The sequence below is a fragment of the Nannobrachium achirus genome (genome assembly GCF_963921795.1).
Source record: "Nannobrachium achirus genome assembly, chromosome: 11".
NCBI classification, from domain to species: Eukaryota; Metazoa; Chordata; class Actinopteri; order Myctophiformes; family Myctophidae; genus Nannobrachium; species Nannobrachium achirus.
Window position 1 is genome coordinate 20,022,631 of NC_137820.1, and position 17,871 is coordinate 20,040,501.

The 17,871-nt window shown below is 41.1% G+C and overlaps 1 protein-coding gene across 1 annotated transcript; it reads left to right on the forward strand.

Moving 5' to 3' along the window:
* Window positions 1-2,335: 2,335 nt before the first annotated feature.
* rgma (repulsive guidance molecule BMP co-receptor a) lies at window positions 2,336-8,973 on the forward strand (the record flags this gene model as incomplete). Its single annotated transcript, XM_080736926.1, has 4 exons — window positions 2,336-2,370; window positions 2,709-2,824; window positions 5,808-6,328; window positions 8,269-8,973. The coding sequence occupies 4 exons, from the start codon at window positions 2,336-2,338 to the stop codon at window positions 8,971-8,973; spliced, it is 1,377 nt and encodes a 458-aa protein (XP_080593052.1).
* Window positions 8,974-17,871: the final 8,898 nt, after the last annotated feature.

Consider the following 17,871-nt stretch of genomic DNA (forward strand, 5'->3'; position numbering starts at 1 on the left):
AGGCGCAATGAAAAGTACATTTTATTTTCCCCCTCTGTATAAGGTATGGCAGCTGCCATAGCTTGCCATACCCAATTGACGCCTCTGAGGAGGCGTCTAATAGGCCGTATCATATTTTATAATTCGCAAAAAATATATGAAAAGAGGTATAGGTGGCCTACTTGCCCACATTTTTAAAAACAAATTAAATCAATAAATGTTTAAGCTTACAGTCTATCTAACCTACAGTAACCTACTCAACTTGCTTGACAGGAGATATTATTGAGCACATCAGCATCAAAATAGACAATAAATGTTTGCTTAGATGTTTCATAAATCCTAATATTAGGAAGCTGGGCTACACTGTCTAAAACTGATGGCGTTTGGAGTATGTATTTTTCTGTTGTCTCCCTCTTGGAAATTAGGCCTATTTATCTATATAGGTAGGCTATAGGTGTTATGTTAGATTCCTGACACATGAGCGTTTTTAGGTTTTATTTTATTTATATCGATTATTATTATTATTGTTATTATTATTTATGTGTTTAAATGTCTAAACTCTATGTCTAAACTAAGAAAGAACAGCAATACGTATTTCGTAAATTATTATGAATCTGTTTTGATCAATGAATCAACAGGCCAATCAATTGATAAACATCAATTAGTTATATCAATCAGTCATTCAGGTTCAGTCATATGGTTCATAATTGGCTCTTAGCAAACACCGGGTAAGGTTTTTTCGGGTATAACGCCATGGACAGTGGATTCTGATTCGTTTTTTCTTTTCTTTTTTCTTTTTTTCCATGCCGCACTGCATGGCAGTGATCAGAATAATTTACAGCGCATGTCTAATTCAGAACAGAACAAGTCCTTGGGCATATAATACAATGATGAATATAGGGTATATACTATTGAGAGTATCTCACACATGTGTGAAAGGTGATTATAGCAACAGGTTATAGTGAGGAGAGATGATCATTATGTCCATGTAGATCCGTATGAATTCATTATGAGATTAGGCCTATAGTGATAAATAAGGTTATGCTGGTGAAATCATGTGAGCTAACCTCTATATTGAACTTTGAAAGTTAAATTGTCTTTGAATAGAACATGACTATATCCCAATTTGGATCATCTTATGTGGTGAGACTGGTTTGAGCTGAGTTGGCTTATGAGCAACTTTTGCTTTTCCAATCAGCATGCAGTGAGACTACATCCAACAAATGCTTAGTCATTCACAGGTGCTGATGACACCTGGATTTGTCATTACACTATAGTAGCCTGCCTGTGTTAAAACGACACGTGCAGCCTCTACATCTGTGTACTATATTATGTTTCATTACTTGGGGACCTGCATTTGTAAAATGGTTCATTTATGGCAGTGGTTCTCAAAGTGGGTTCCTTTATGGGGGTCTAAATTGACCCATACAAGTCTGCAACAGTATACAAATGGGTCCATTTGGTTCCATTTGTATACTGTCAGAGTTAAAGGAGAAACCTTGAAATGTAAAAGTAAAACACTGGGCTATGGCATACCATTCATTACATTAGCCCGAGGAACCAGTCTCTGTTGCCCACGCTGTCTGGAAGCATGTTGAAACAGAGAGAAGCCTTAACCCCTCTTAATACTTGTACAGCTATCAACCAGTGAAGGGACAACTATGTCATTCAACGCACTATGGAGGAAAATGTAGGCACAATCAGTGTGCACTGGTTCTCAAAGTGGGGTCCAGGCCAGGGGTCCTTGAGGGAGTTCCTGCATGGGGTCCCCAGTTAAATGATAGATAGTTGGGAACTAAAATGGGTCTGTGACTCAGAGAGTGTACAAATGGTAGGGTCCATTTCATTTGTACACAGTTAAATTAACATTGATTTCATTTTACAATATAAATTGGGGTCTCAGAAATGCGTGTCGAACTGGGGGGATCCGTGGAATTTAAATGGTTGAGAGTCACTGCTAGAGCCGTAAAAGTCTTCTCTTATGGGGGGTCCCAGCCAGCCATGTCTTTTCAAATGGGGTTTTTTCTAATGAGTGTCAATTTGGGGGTCCTTTCCTTCCTTGACAAAAGTTTGAGAACCACTCGTGTATACAGTGCAGCAGTGCACGGCACCGGTGTCTATTCTGCTGTTATTCGCTTTCACATTTGTAACACTATTCTATTGTTACAATGTGTCAAGGACACGTCAGTAGACATGGATACAATGTAGCTGCTGCAGTTTAGTTAGCAGAAGGTGAAGTGTCCCCACATTCCCCGCAGTTAAAGTTGTGATTGCAGGCAGCACAGCAGCAGCAGCAAATCAAACAATTCTTGTGGGCAAAGCCAAGGCAGCGCTGCTGTGAGTGTGTGGGTCAAAAATGACTTCGTCGTCGTACAAGAAAAAGTGTGAGATGTAATTTGAAACCGAGAAGGGACTTAAGGGCAGAACGGCCGGCTCTGATTGGCTCAGTCAGCAGCAGTCCGAGACGCTGCACCTTCTTGACACTCCCTAAAAGGAAGATCGATTGCCTGCCTTGCCTGTCCCGTTCGCCGTGGATTGGAATTCAATTGTATTGAGCCGAGTAGTTGTGTGTGTGACTGTGTAGGCAGGCAGCGTTAACAACACTGTAACTACTAGTGGTGATGATCTCTCGTATCATATGCTCCTATGGATTATCATTGTGCGGATTGTGCTCTGCTGCAGTCAGTCTACTTAACGCGCTCTATCCTTCCGTGATTTGCTCTGAACAGGGAGAGGAGTGAAGTGCGACCCCGAGCTGGATGGATGGTTATGGGGAAGAGTGCAAGACCCTCGGCCCTTGAAGTCTGCAAGATCCTCGCCGTGTTTCTCTCGATATTTCCGTGTGGTAAGTTGCAGAAGAATAGCACTCATTGCACGATTAATTAGACCTGGAACGCATCTGTGTACCCCCCACCCCCCTTTTTTAAACCACTTTAACCATGATTTAATATTTTAACTATTGGTGCAAATCTTTGAATATAAAGGTCTATATTTTTAAAGCGAACATTTGTAGGCTAACTAAAATCTTTGCTTCTGGGGGGTCCCTGGAACAACATATTTTGAGATTGGGGTCGGCGGTTAAATACATAATTTTGGGGGTCCTTGACATGAAAAAAGTTTGAGAACCACTGATACAGAAACATAGATTCAGAAGACATTAGAATCGTCCTCAGTCTTAATGTGTTTAAGAGAGCACGAACTGAATGTGTTGGCACTGGCAGTCAGTGTTTAAGACGTGTGTTTTTTCCGCTGGAAAGTCGTGGTGCCATAGAAGCAGAGTCGTATTAAATGCTATGTCCATCCGAGCAAGCTACTTACTTGACAATCATGCACTAAATTAGCATACTAATGCCTGCATTAGAAAAGGTCGTTGGCAAAATGGTTGATACAACTCCCTGACCCCTGAGTAGGGATAGTGTGCCGAGTGCCGACTCTGCACCGTGTCTCTTTATTATGACTTTTACTTTTTAAAAAAGAGAGAAAAAAAGGCTTAAAATGTCTGAAATACATTTATGACGTTTCTTTGCATTTTGACGCGCCTTTTACACAGCTGCGTCTGCTTTTAGCCAGGCTGTGATTGTATTATTCCGAATGAATTCTTATTAAAGTGAGCTGAGCACCACCAGATCCCCGTCAAATGGACGTGCTTTTTGTGTGAGACCTGCTGCTCTCCTCTCTGTGCAGTCAGTGTGCTCTCTCTGCTCCCACTGCAGCCCCGCAGTCTTGTTGTGTTTGGGGGATGGGGGTATGCAGTGGTGGAACAACGACTCAAATGTTTTACTGAAGTCAAAGTATCAATACTGCAATATAGAAATACTTAGTAAAAGTTTACAAGTAAAAGTCCGGAATTAGAACTTACTTGGTAAAAACGTACAAAAGTATTGGTATCAAAATGTACTTAAAGTAGGCCTACCAAAAGTAGAAAGTGCTCATTGTGCAGAATGTCCCATTCCACAAAACAGCAGATCTACAAGCATTGTTGTGAGGCATTGTGAGCTTGTAAATCGGCTATTTTCAAATGGCCAGAATGTATAGGGCTAATGTATGGTTAATAACATATGTTTTATAATCAAAATATACAAAGTAAAGTTTAAAAAACTAAAGTTTTCAAATAATTGTAGTGGAGTAAGAGTACAATATTTGCCTCTGAGATGTAGTGGAGTAGAAGTGAAAGTATTGGAAATACTCAAGTAAAATACAAATAGGCCTACCTCAAAATTGTACTTAAGTGCAGTAGGCCTACTTGTCTCTGAGATGTAGTGTAGAAGTGAAAGTATTGGAAGTTGGAAATACTCAAGTAAACTAAAGTACAAATACCTCAATATTGTACTTATGTGCATTAGGCTACTTAAGTAAATGTAAGTCTACTAGTTACTTTACACCACTGAGAATGAGGGGGGGGGGGGGGGTTATTGGGGGATTTACCATTAGCTTCTTCAAATTACCTTTTCAACTTTTCATGCAAGCAGGAAATGACAATTTGCAGTGTTTTCATTGCTGTTATTTCTAAGAATATACTTATTTTGTCACATGGCAATAAGGCTATCCTGCTTTACTTTAGCAGGCTGTTTGATATGAATCGGAAGACTATTAAAAAATAACCACGCAAAGATAACATTGTTGACAAACAGTCACACCTTATCTGCCGTCTATAAAGGAACACCTCATTCAAGTCAAGTTAGGTGCATTTGCCAACCCTTATCGGTTCCCCTTTCAAGTCTCTTACCGTCAAACAACAAAAGTGATAAAGCAGCGATAGTTGTGGCGCTTATTTCAGGTTAGGATTGGTTTATTGCCACCTATTAAACATTGTCGATAGAGCAATCAAACGCATATTGTTCGCAAAACGTTTGGCTCCAACCTTTTGCTATCTAATCCTTCTGATGTTTGGTGAAACTTGTTGCCCCTATAAATGGAAGCTTTGTTAGCACTGGCAATCTCAGTCAAACATTGAGTAGGCTATGGAAAAAGGTCTGAAGGACATTTGTGTTAGAGTTGCTCAGAAATGGCTTTTACCAGGGAAGACATGTCATAGAGGCATGCACTTTTGGAGCACATTAGCACTATTGTTTTATGCTAATGGAACTTATTTTAGAACCGCCAAAGCCACTTCTTTCAAGATTCTTAAAAGCTGCTTTACTCATTGATTACAGTGCTTTACAATGTAGGCTACAAGTGAAGATCTTGTATCCAGTTTGACCTGAAGAATGGCCTGTCTATCACAGTGGTGGTCCTGGAGACTCTTTCTTTTTGCGATAGCCCACTGATCCTTTTAACCAATTAAGCCCCCGCTTTATGTACAGGTTAACAACAGTCAGGATGCCATGGTTAACGTGGTTAAATGAGCATCCTCTACTACTGCTATCTACTGCTTCTCAAAATTATTCACACACTCTACTGTTTTTAGCTCAGTAGCAGTTATTGTCTTTGAGCCTGTGTAGTCTCAACGGTTGAGGAAGGTTGCCTCTTCAAAAGCCAGTATCATAGGTACTACTAAGTTGGCTACATAATTGATTATTTACTGTTTCAACAAGAAACTCACTTTCATATTTCTTTGCTAAATCTATGAATAAATCTATATTTTTATGATACTAAATAAGAGAAACCTTAGGCATCATTGCTAATACTTAGTTCATTTTAGGAACATTGAATGTTCTTTTCTTGTTCTTTGACTCAACATATTCAATGATAAGGGCAACAATAAACAAGCATAATTCTAACGTATTCATGCCTTATTGTATGGCTTCTACAGGTGTAACATGTACAGTGATGACATTGTGGCATAGTTACCTCTTTGTTCTAACTCTGTGTCCTTTTTCCTGCGACAGTGAGTCTCCAGTGCAAGATCCTCAAGTGCAACTCAGAATTTTGGGCCTCCACCTCAAACTCTGGCCCGGAGGAGGAGTTTTGTACTGCACTGCGGGCTTACAATAGCTGTGTGCGCCGGACTGCACGCACCTGTAGGGGTGACCTGGCGTACCACTCAGCCCAACATGGCATAGAAGACCTTATGAGCCAACACAACTGCTCCAAGGAGGGGCCCACATCCCAACCACGTGCCCGCACGCCACCCCCTCCCCCGCGGACCCCACAGCTGCCACCTGACAGTCAAGAGCGCTCGGATGGCCCGGAGGTATGCCACTATGAGCGCAGTCTCCCACGTCACTCAGCCCCACCCAACTACACCCACTGTGGCTTCTTTGGAGACCCACACCTCCGAACCTTTACTGATGATTTCCAGACCTGCAAGGTTGAAGGGGCCTGGCCACTTATCCACAACAAATACCTGTCCGTTCAGGTGACCAACACCCCTGTAGTGCCTGGGTCCATGGCTACTGCAACCAGCAAGGTGGGTCTCCTCATTATCATCTTGTGTTCACATTTCATGCAGAACACTGGAGCTATTTGCTCTATTCTAACTAAACCGTTCCGATCAAGAGCTTGACGTATGGCTTGGTAGCAATGCATAATACAAATATTTTAAAATATCTTTGTGCACGTTTTGCTCGCAAGAGTGTCTTATCCGCTATTCCACTTTAATGTGGCCAGAGTTGTGGGAGCAGTCAGGCGACTGTTTTAGTGTGGACTCTGGTTAATGTTTGGATTGGTTCCATAACAGATGAAGAGGCCATATACGGTACAATAGCAAACAAATCCTGATACGTTTTATAAATGATATGTCAGTATAATAGCAACGTTATTTCATCAAATGTGTCTATGGGCCTCCAGCACACTCACTTTTCACTTTCACTTTCACCGAGGACAAGGCAAGATTGATGTCTGGTCTGCTTTGTGTGTATACGTCCCTGCTATACCAGCGACTTTAGAATGTGTTGTTTCAACTAAGTGTTCAAGCCATGCAGGGAACTGCTGATACTTTCTCCACTTTAGCTGGCTCACATACCTCATAAATTATCATTGTTTTCTTTTATGGTACATTGGATAGGCGGGATGGCTGTCCCTGAAATGGCCTTGGGTAGAACTAAGGTCATAAACAAAGAATTAGGGGACGTTATATTTGTAGGCAAATTCAGTTACAATTTATCCGCATTTGGTATAATTTTGGAAACCCTTCTAATGTGCCTGGGTCATTCTGCAGAGTAGTATGAGTGCAGCTTTTAAACGTAGGTATAAGAGGACTTTGTCCATAATCGCATTTGAAGAAAGCGTAATTTTCTGCAATCAAGGTCTCTTAATGATGCCCAATTTAGCATTCAAGGTTTTTACAGTAATGGTATTTTTATACTGCTGTTCTTGGAAGCAAATGAGACAGCTTTTCAAGATCTTGAGTCTGGACAAAGGGAAAACAAGGCAGCAGCCAATACCACCTGTGCAAACAAGGCTCCCCTGGCTAGATAGGCATTACCAGGGTTCTATGTTAGCATGTTTCTACAGCCTCAGTGAATAGCACTGGCTAATGTTAGCTTAGTCTATTTGATTGGATAATTAAATAAGTTGTGCATTTCCCTTCATCATTAAAAAATGTCATATGAACCAGACCGCACATCCCCTTCCTAAAACCCTAAAAGTTGACTAAAACTTTTATGATATGATGTGTCAGCACTTCGGAAACTGGGAAATGATTGGTGTAGCATCAGACCTGGCTAGGTAGTGAAGTGAGTCTTTAGGCTGAACCTGGTGGTATAACTGCAGTGACAGCAGCTCATTGGCTTCTTAATGAAACTGAGCTCACAGAACAGTGAGCAGTCGTACTTAATTAGCCACAGAGCATATCCCCCTGCTCTGGCCCAATGCCACTCCCTGGAGCACAGCTCTGGGGTTCACACGCAGGTTTTTCAGCGCCATGAATGGATCGTCTTTGTGTCTGCAAACTGAGGCCTGATTTAACATGGCCGAGACTCATGTTTTTTGAGGGCGTTTACCTTGGCCTCCCCCATGTTGAGCCATAGCTGAAATGTGACGCTTAAGTGGGGTGGTGGGTTGGATAGGACTATATTGCTCAAACTTGTTCTAAAAGCAAAAGTACGAAGATTTCCCATACTAATTTAGACAGTACAACCACCGACACGTTGAAATATTTACGGAGCCGATACGCTGAATGAAATCATTTTCAGCTTGTCTGAAACATAACATCATCTTGTGGGTCCTCGTCATGTTCAATAATGACATTCATCTGATGTCTACATTGTAGCCCAGCTTCCCTATAATTTCTATGTTTAATCAATGAATGACAGCACCTTTAGGCTGCCATCTATTTGCATTTCTAATATTCAAGCCATGTTTACGGCAATGACATCTAATGGGTTCTCTCTTTCTCTTTCCACAAAGCTGACAATCATCTTTACGAACTTTCAAGAGTGTGTGGACCAGAAGATGTACCATGCAGAGACGGATGAACTACCTGCAGCATTCGCCGATGGCTCTAAGAATGGTGGAGACCGGCACGGAGCCAACACGCTCCGTGTGGTGGAGAAGGTGCCTGGGCAGCACGTGGAGATCCAGGCCAAGTACATCGGAACAACAATAGTGGTTCGGCAAGTGGGGCGCTATTTGACCTTCGCCGTGCGAATGCCGGAGGAGGTTGTCAATTCTGTGGAGGAAGGCGACAACCAGGACCTGTACCTCTGTCTTCATGGTTGCCCCATGAACCAGCGCATTGACTTCAGGGCCTTCCGGGGCCACGCGGCCGAGACTCACGGCGTGGGCAGGGCCCGAAGTGGTGCCGCGACGCATGGTTTCACCTACCAGTCCGCCAAGGCCAAGTGTAAAGAACGCCTCCCTGTGGAGGACCTATATTTTCAGTCGTGCGTGTTTGACCTCCTCTCCTCCGGAGACATAAACTTCACCATGGCTGCTTACTATGCCTTTGAGGATGTAAAGATGCTCCACTCAAACAGCAACAGGTACCACATCTACGGAAAGGATGCATTAATAGGTAACTCTGCACAGACAGTGAAAGATCTACCTTCGCTCTTCCTCCTGAACTGTCTGGCTGTGTTGCTGTGGATTGAGCGTTGCCTAGTTCATCTATAGTCGCGTTCAAGCAGCATCTTCGTGTTATATCTGTCAGTGAGTGGTAAATGAGTGCTCTTGTTGTGTTGTACATCAGCTCCACTCCGGTGCTCTGCTTCTTGTCTAACGTGACCGGTGGCTGCCCGGTCAGGCCACCCTTACACAGGGACACAGTTGTTTACGTGTACTACTCAGCCTCGTCCCAGCAGTAAGTCTCATTTTTGTTGCATTGCCATGTCTCAACCGAGATGGGATGAGTTCCCCTGGCTCCTACCTATCATCATGTATGTTTAGCTGGTCTGTAGGACCGGTCTTTGATGGCGGGTGTGGTGGTGAGAGAGACCCCACTGCCCCCAGAGCTCTGGATACCCAGCTGGGATTAAATCCCACATTCCCACTGGGGCTGCATGCCTACGAGAGGCTGGACGAGATGATCTCTTGCAGAAAGAGGAGTTTGCTGATCCTCCTCTCCTGATCCCCTCGTTGGTGCCAAGGCAGTGAAGTTTTCTGTGGCTCATGTGGCTCCAGTGGGGGACCTGACAGGGGCTTTTGTTAACCTATGTCCAAAAGGAGCCCCATGTTTGATTAGTTTCCAGCTTTGGAAAGGCCTGAGCCTTTCGTAGGAAGTGCTCAGCCAAAAGGATGTCAGTGCAGCGTCTCCAGTTGTCTGCTGTGGAGATTAATAGGTCATATTGTTGTGTGTGTTGTGTTTGTGTGTGTGTGTGTGTGTGTGTGTGTGTGTGTGTGTGTGTGTGTGTGTGTGTGTGTGTGTGTGTGTGTGTGTGTGTGAGAACACTCTCCTCGGAAATGGAAAATAGAGCTCATGGGGGAGAAATATTCCCTATGTCTTTATATTACACCCAAGACTCTAATATAGAAAATACATGGTGGTCTAGGGTCAGTTGAAACAGAATATCTGCCAAGTAGCAAATTATAACTGAACTGGCACAGAGTTGTTATTATTTCACTGCTTCCATCTGTTTGTAAACTAAAGACACACAAATCCTTGTCATTATGACCACGGTCAGTGTTTGATATTGTAATGATTTGTTTTTCATCAAACGATCAATTCCTTATATAACATCTACTTATGTAACATAACAGCTAAGGACACGTTTAGCTAAAAGGCATCAAGAATGCAGCAACGTTTACAGTTTGTTTACTTACCTCTTTAACCATCAATCAACAAATCTCCATGGGGGAAAAAGGGATCTACTCTTACATTTTATGAATGTTTATTTCTCCCTTCAATGTTGCCAACTGTCTCCAGCAAAGGTGCAGATGTTGGCTGTTATTTTGACCAGTTCTAGTTTGAAACTAACTTTAAGTGATCATCATGCCTATATTCATAGTTACACACTAGCCAGTTTTTGCATTTACAATCTGCTGACATGGCTTGGATGTAGGGAACAAATGATTAGCATATGTGCGTAGACATGAATTCATGGCGTAAGTGTTTGCCAAAGAAACAAGCCCCCGTGCCAACTATTTCCTAACAGTCAAATTTTCATCTCTCAGTCAATTTAGAGGATTTTAGTGATTCACATCGGGTATTCTTAGTTGTATGTATATAAGTTGTCTCAGTGGGTGAATTTGTGGTAGCAAAAAGGACAAAATGCTTTCACAGAACCACAGTGAACATGTATACACTGTAAGACTACCATTTGCTTCTGTGCTGCAGTTTAACCGTTAGTTTTCTTGTGTTCATCAAGACATTCCTTGCTACGAGAGTTTTCCATTTAAACTTTGGCTCTCAAATACAGTGTCTGGTAATGTAGTAGTAGTTGTCATCCTCTATAGATACTATTACGTCTTTGGGAAAGGTTTCATGGTAATATTTACTTACACTGAAGTATTTGGCAGAAATAACTACTGCTATCGGAAAGCATCAATGCAGTTTGACAAAAAGGTGATCACCGCCAACAAATAAAAATGATTGTAATGTTGAATCTTGTGTTAATAGGTGTAATTTGTATTGTGGTTTTATAGTACAGTATATGGTTCTAAATGTGTAATGTGAGATTGTATATATGTTTGTGAGTTGCTGAGTTAAATTTGTATTTTACCTGTTGTGTTGAATTTATCACTACAATTTTTTATATGAGAAATGTTTTATTGAATGTGAACCCTTTTTTTTAAGGATTGTGCAAAAGTATGAACACCACAGAACAAGCTGTTATGTGTAGTTAGTTATATATTGATCATTTACACTGGTCCGATCTTGGTGCCAGTTCTCTATGGCCCTGATAACAGCCTGGTTATGTTTTAAGCTCTCTCTGCAGTTACTTGGTGTCAGACCAAACGCTACAGGCTGGACACACTCCAGCCCATTTAAAAAGGGAATGGAAAATGTTCTGAGGTGTTCATGTTTTTGATTTAAAAGCACTTTATGATTTCATTTCGTTTTAGCTCTTGCTTTGTTTGAACTTGATTGTGAATAGAGGTTGTCATACTTGTAATGGTATAAAATACAGCATTGAGAAGAAAAAATAAAATGAGAAGCCAAAATGGGACATGCCAGAAAGATCAAACTGTGTTTGTAATGTAGAGCAAAAGTGGTGCCACACTCACCATCTGTTTATAATGTAAATTATTTATTGAATAAAAGATAATGTCTTGTTAATGAGTTGCCTTTTGTATGTGTTGATGCTGGAGCTTTCTTTTTATATCTGGATTTGCAGGATCCTCTTGTTCTCTGATGTGCAATACGCAACACTTGACTGCCCCCTGCTGTAAATAACTCAAAATCACAAATGACTGCTCTGTTGCAAGTTCAAAGCTTGTAACTTGACCCATACACATCATCTACTGGACATTTCCTGAACAATTAATGCATGTTTTTTTTCTCCAGTAAAAACTAAAGCAACTTTGATTGCAGGACAACAGACTGAGAAGCTTTCTATGGAGTGACAATTGTGCCTTTATTATCCAAGCAAAATAAAAATGAAAAAACAGCTAAAAAATGTAAACCACAAGCAAAAAACATATTTCCAAGCAAAATAAATTATAAACCAGCAAAAAGATTCACACAGCAATAAAAAAAAATAGTTGCAAGCAAAATATATATATATATATTTTAAAGAAAGAACAAAAAATGAGAACAAAACTTTTAAAACTCTAGAGTAAAACAATTAAAACTAAGCAAACGTGTTGTGCTACTACAAATTGTTTGAATATGTGTTTCTAGTTTGTGAGACTTAGAGTCCTTTTTTGCAAAAGACTTCTCTCTCTCAAACTCTGTCTCCTTGCTCAGATTCTAAGTTTTTGCTCTCAATTTTTTCCCTTTGCTTTTGCAGTTATTTTTGTGTGAGGGGTGAAAGGTCGGAAGGCAGGACCTACGCTGGGTTGCCATGTTTGCTAAAAGTGAGTTCTCTGGGCTTTCCAATCTATAAGTTTAGCTATACATGAATATATCCATACGATATCTTGACTTAGAAGCATCAGTCAATGGCGAATTGACTAATCCATTATTTTTATATATTAAATAAAATAGAAATACATAGGCCTATATTATGCACACAGACATTGTAGAGGCTGTATGCTGATAACCTTTCCTGGTTTGGCTTCTGGGCCACCACTGCTCCGGTTTTGGTGGCAGCAGTGATAGTGGATGTACAGTCTAGTCGTCATATTGTGCCTTGGCTTCGGAATCAGAGCCCCTGGTTGTCCCAGGTTCCATTCCAGGCCAGGGTAGCAATGTCGATGTGTGTCCCTGAGCAAGACTCTTAACCCCTAATTGCTCACGCGCTCCTTGTGGGCAGAAAATCAGCTGGGCTGGGCTGAAAATACTGAATTTCCCTTGTGGGAGGAGTAGGTAACTAAAAAAAAAGTGTACAGAAAATAAAATTAGTTTTTTTATGTCGCCACACCCCCAGTTCATTAAATATGCCTGGTTGTCATGGTGGGTGGTGACCCAGCTGAAGTTAGCCACACCCCACAGTGTTGGGTGAATGGTAATTAGGGGAGGAGTTGATTCTGTGATGTAACTGTATCTGTGTTTCTGGACTGGCACTTTTGACCCTCAAGGTGGCACCCTCCAGGGGAAAAAAAACAAATACAAAGAGAATACATATTTGCTCATAACAACCACACCAGGGGGTTTAATGAAGTACTGTCAACCTCCTAGACACATGAAAACCAGAAAAAGTACAAAACTATGGCACTGCCTCTTTAAGCCAGGGGTCTTTAATGTTTTCAGGACCCCTCAGCTGAGAGAGAGATGAAGCAGGGACCCCTTAGCTGAGAGAGATGAAGCAGGGACCCCTTAGTTGAGAGAGAGATGAAGCAGGGACCCCTTAGCTGAGAGAGAGATGAAGCACAACAGATAGTTTTGTTTTACAGCACAATCATCAGTGTATTTTTGATTCATGTCAATTTGTGTTTTCAGATCTTTAACCACTTGAACTGTCAATACTTAATAAACTTGACCTTTCACTCTGTACTTACTGTGCTCTTTTTCCCCTATACACCAAATCTCTTTTCCAAAAATAGCTGATCTACAAGCTCACAACGTCACGCGCTGTGAGGCATTGTGAGCTTGTAGATCCGCTATTTTTGGCTAAAGTTCTCCGAATATGTACACTGGGGTTCAAGTGGTTAATATAAAATAGGAGAAAAAAAGGTTTCTATCACAAAGAAAGAAGACCCATGGTAAAAGCCAGTGGTTCTCAAAGTGGGATTCCAGGGATCTTGTGGGTTCCTTTAGAGGGGTCCAAATTGACCCATAGAGGTCTGTAACTTGGTCTGTAACTCTGACAGCGTACAAATGGAACCAAATGGACCCTAATTGGGCCCATTTGGTTCCATTTGTACTGTCAGAGTTAAGGGGAAGACCTTGAAATGTAAAAGTTTGAGAAACACTGGTATAAGCAGGTTGGTGCCTTGCATGGTTTCCTCTGCCATCAGTGTGTGAATGGGTGAAATGTCATGCACAATCTCTGCACAGCTCCTTGGATAAAGATGGCGCTATATAAATGCACCATTCATTCTTTCATTCACCTTCCCAATCTGTCATAGGGTTGTAGATAGGGCCAGGCAGGAGACGTGCAGAGAATGTTAGAGAGGAAGGGGCTGAATTTTAAAAGGGCTTTGGGGATAAAATATTGAAAATAGCAGACCTCCAAGCTCACAACGCGTCGCGCTGCGATGCACTGTGAGCTTAGAGGTCGGCTATCTTCGGTGCTTGTGATTCCACAGTGAACTAAGCATAATCAAGTGAATACTGGAGATGTGGCGTAACAGCATGGATTTCTACACAGAGAGGGCAATTATTTCAACATAAGATGCTGCATTCAAGTTTAGGAGATTTTGGACAAGGCAATTCTCTTGAATGCTGCCTTCAGGTATGGCAGGGGTGTCCAAACCTTTTTCAAAGGGGGCTGCATTAGAGAATATGAAAACACCCAAGGGCCGACTATGTCTCCTGACAAAATGTACTTTCAGTTGGACCATAAAAAGTCACATAATATGCATCGCAATACAATTTTATTTAACTATCATCATCATCAATATTTAATATCAATGTTTTTTTTGCCAGGTGTTTGCTCTGAACAAAACACAAATAACTCACATTACCAAATGTAACCAGATGTGCAAGGTAAAACATAAAACAAAATAGCCTTTCTTTGAGGCCTCCAGCATGAGACAACAGGGAATCCTACGATAAAATATTCTTAACTTATTGTAACTCTATGCTTCTGCCTCGCTGGGGGATTAAAAAAACACTACATTTCCCATCAAGCTTAGCGGCCGAACCGCCCGGTTTCCTCATTCATCGGGTGTCTCTGTGCTCCATTCTCTACACTGCAGGACGCATGATAGCGATAGACGATCCATTGTCAACGGGATCGATGTTATTGACTAGCAGTTGACGTTTGGATTAAACTTCACCACGCTAAAGATAACATGTGCGCCCGTCATCATTCACGTCGATGATCGCACAACACAAACGCACGCATTTACCGTAATGAAGGCGCGGATATGTAATAACAGGAAATATGGTAGTATCCTCTAATAGATAGTGATCTATCTGTCATGTTGTCTATCAAACTGTATCATCTATTATCTGTCATGTTGTCTATCAAACTATCATATATTATCAGTTATGAATACAATCATCTTTGTGTTGAGTCAGGCAGAATTAGATTTAAGATTTAGGAGAAAGTAACAAAAAATTGCTAAAAAGTAGCTAAAAATGAGCTCAAAAGTAGCTGGAATGTTACATTTAAGGTTATGGTTCCAGGGGTCGCACAGCAATGTGTCACATATCCACACGTTCGTCTCGACGAGCTATACAGAATACTAAAAGATAGGCACTATCGGAAAATTAAGACTTAAAATCTATGTTTGGACGACATACTTCTCTTATGTGATTTTGGGGGTTTTGAAGACAAACCTATTGGTTTCCGAGTTATCGCACTTTGAAAAATCTAGGATTAGATTTAGAATTAGGAGAACATTTCTAATACATTTTAAGTGTGCCTGCAGCTCGCTAAGTGTGTGCAACCTTGTGTAGCGTTGTTGTTAGCATTAGCATTTGTTATCATTAGCAGTTGTTAGCATTAGCATTTGTTAGCATTAGCATTTGTCGAAAAAGAAGTAGGGTTCCAGGGGTCGCACAGCAATGTGTCAATGTATCGGAAATTTAAGACTTAAAATCGATGTTTTGACGCCTTACTATAGTCTTATGTAATTTTGGGGGTTTTGAAGACAATTTGTTAGCATTAGCATTTGTCAAAAAAAAGTAGGGTTCCAGGGGTCACACATCCACACGTTCGTCTCGACGAGCTATACAATATACCAAAAGATAGGCACTGTCAGAAATGTAAGACTTAAAATCTATGTTTTGACGCCTTACTATAATAGTCTTATGTAATTTTGGGGGGTTTGAAGACAATCTGAAAAAAATAATTAATTTCATGTCCACGCGTTCGTCTCGAAGAGCTATACAACGTATTAAAAGACGGGCACTTAAAACCTATTGGTTTCCGAGTTATCGCACTTTGAAAAATCTATGATTGCATTTGTCGAAAAAAAGTAGGGTTCCAGGGGTCGCACAGCAATGTGTCACACATCCACACGTTCGTCTCGACGAGCTATACAACATACCAAAAGATAGGCACTATCGGAAATTTAAGACTTAAAATCTATGTTTTGACGCCTTACCTACTATAGTCTTATGTAATTTTGGGGGTTTTGAAGACAATCTGAAAAAAATTAATTAATTTCATATCCACGCGTTCGTCTCGAAGAGCTATACAACATACTAAGAGACAGGCGCTTAAAACCTATTGGTTTCCGAGTTATCGCACTTTGAAAAATCTAGGATTGCATTTGTCGAAAAAAAGTAGGGTTCCAGGGGTCGCACAGCAATGTGTCACACATCCACACGTTCGTCTCAACGAGCTATACAACATACCAAAAGATAGGCACTATCGGAAATTTAAGACTTAAAATCTATGTTTTGACGCCTTACTATATATAGTCTTATGTAATTTTCGGGGTTTTGAAGACAATCTGAAAAAAATGAATTAATTTCATATCCACGCGTTCGTCTCGAAGAGCTATACAACATACTAAGAGACAGGCGCTTAAAACCTATTGGTTCCCGAGTTATCGCACTTTGAAAAATCTAGGATTGCATTTGTGGAAAAAAAGTAGGGTTCCAGGGGTCGCACAGCAATGTGTCACACATCCACACGTTCGTCTCGACGAGCTATACAACATTCCAAAAGATAGGCAATATCGGAAATTTAAGACTTAAAATCTATGTTTTGACGCCTTACTATAGTCTTATGTAATTTGGGGGGTTTTGAAGACAATCTGAAAAAAAAAGAAAGAATTAATTTCATATCCACACGTTCGTCTCGAAGAGCTATACAACATACTAAAAGACAGGCGCTTAAAACCTATTGGTTTCCGAGTTATCGCACTTTGAAAAATCTAGGATTGCATTTGTGGAAAAAAAAAGTAGGGTTCCAGGGGTCGCACAGCAATGTGTCACACATCCATACGTTCGTCTCGACGAGCTATATAACATACCAAAAGATAGGCACTATCGGAAATTTAAGACTTAAAATCTATGTTTTGACACCTTGCTATAGTCTTATGTAATTTGGGGGGTTTTGAAGACAATCTGAAAAAAAAAGAAAGAATTCATTTCATATCCACACGTTCGTCTCGAAGAGCTATACAACATACTAAAAGACGGGCGCTTAAAACCAATTGGTTTCCGAGTTTCTCACTTTGAAAAATCTAGGACTATAATAGTCCAAGTTATCGCACTTTGAAAAATCTAGGATTAGATTTAGAATTAAGGAGAACATTTCTAAGACATTTTAAATGTGCCTGCAGCCACACATTCCTCTCAACAAGCTATACAACAATACCAAAAGATAGGCACTAACGGAAATTTAAGACTTAAAGGGACTACACCATGAATTTTCATTTTTCCAATTTTTATGTATTTTCTTGGTGTCCCACCAGCAACTTCTATCCTCACAAAGTCCTATTTCTGACCATTGTGTCTTTCTCAGTTTATGGGCAGATCTATGTTAGCATGTCTCAGAACGGTCCTGATTGTGAAATGTCAGATTTGTGATGTCACAAGGCCTGAGAAGGAGGCAGGAGGAGCTGGGAGAGGGTTGGGGAGGGGTGGGCAGGCCTGAGAAGGAGGCAGGAGGAGCTGGGAGAGGGTTGGGGAGGGGTGGGCAGGCCTGCTGAGCAGGAGGTGGGGAGGAGTGTGGGGCCAAAACTGGCTCAATAGCGCAGTCCTCCCACTCAGGACAAGGTGGTACTGCAGCTGAAAATGCTCTGAAAGCCAGGCAGAAATGACAGGGGCTCTGTATTCAGGAGTGGTAATTTAGCCTCAAACCTTTTCAAAAACGTTTTTGGGACACAAACAGTGTTATATAAATTATT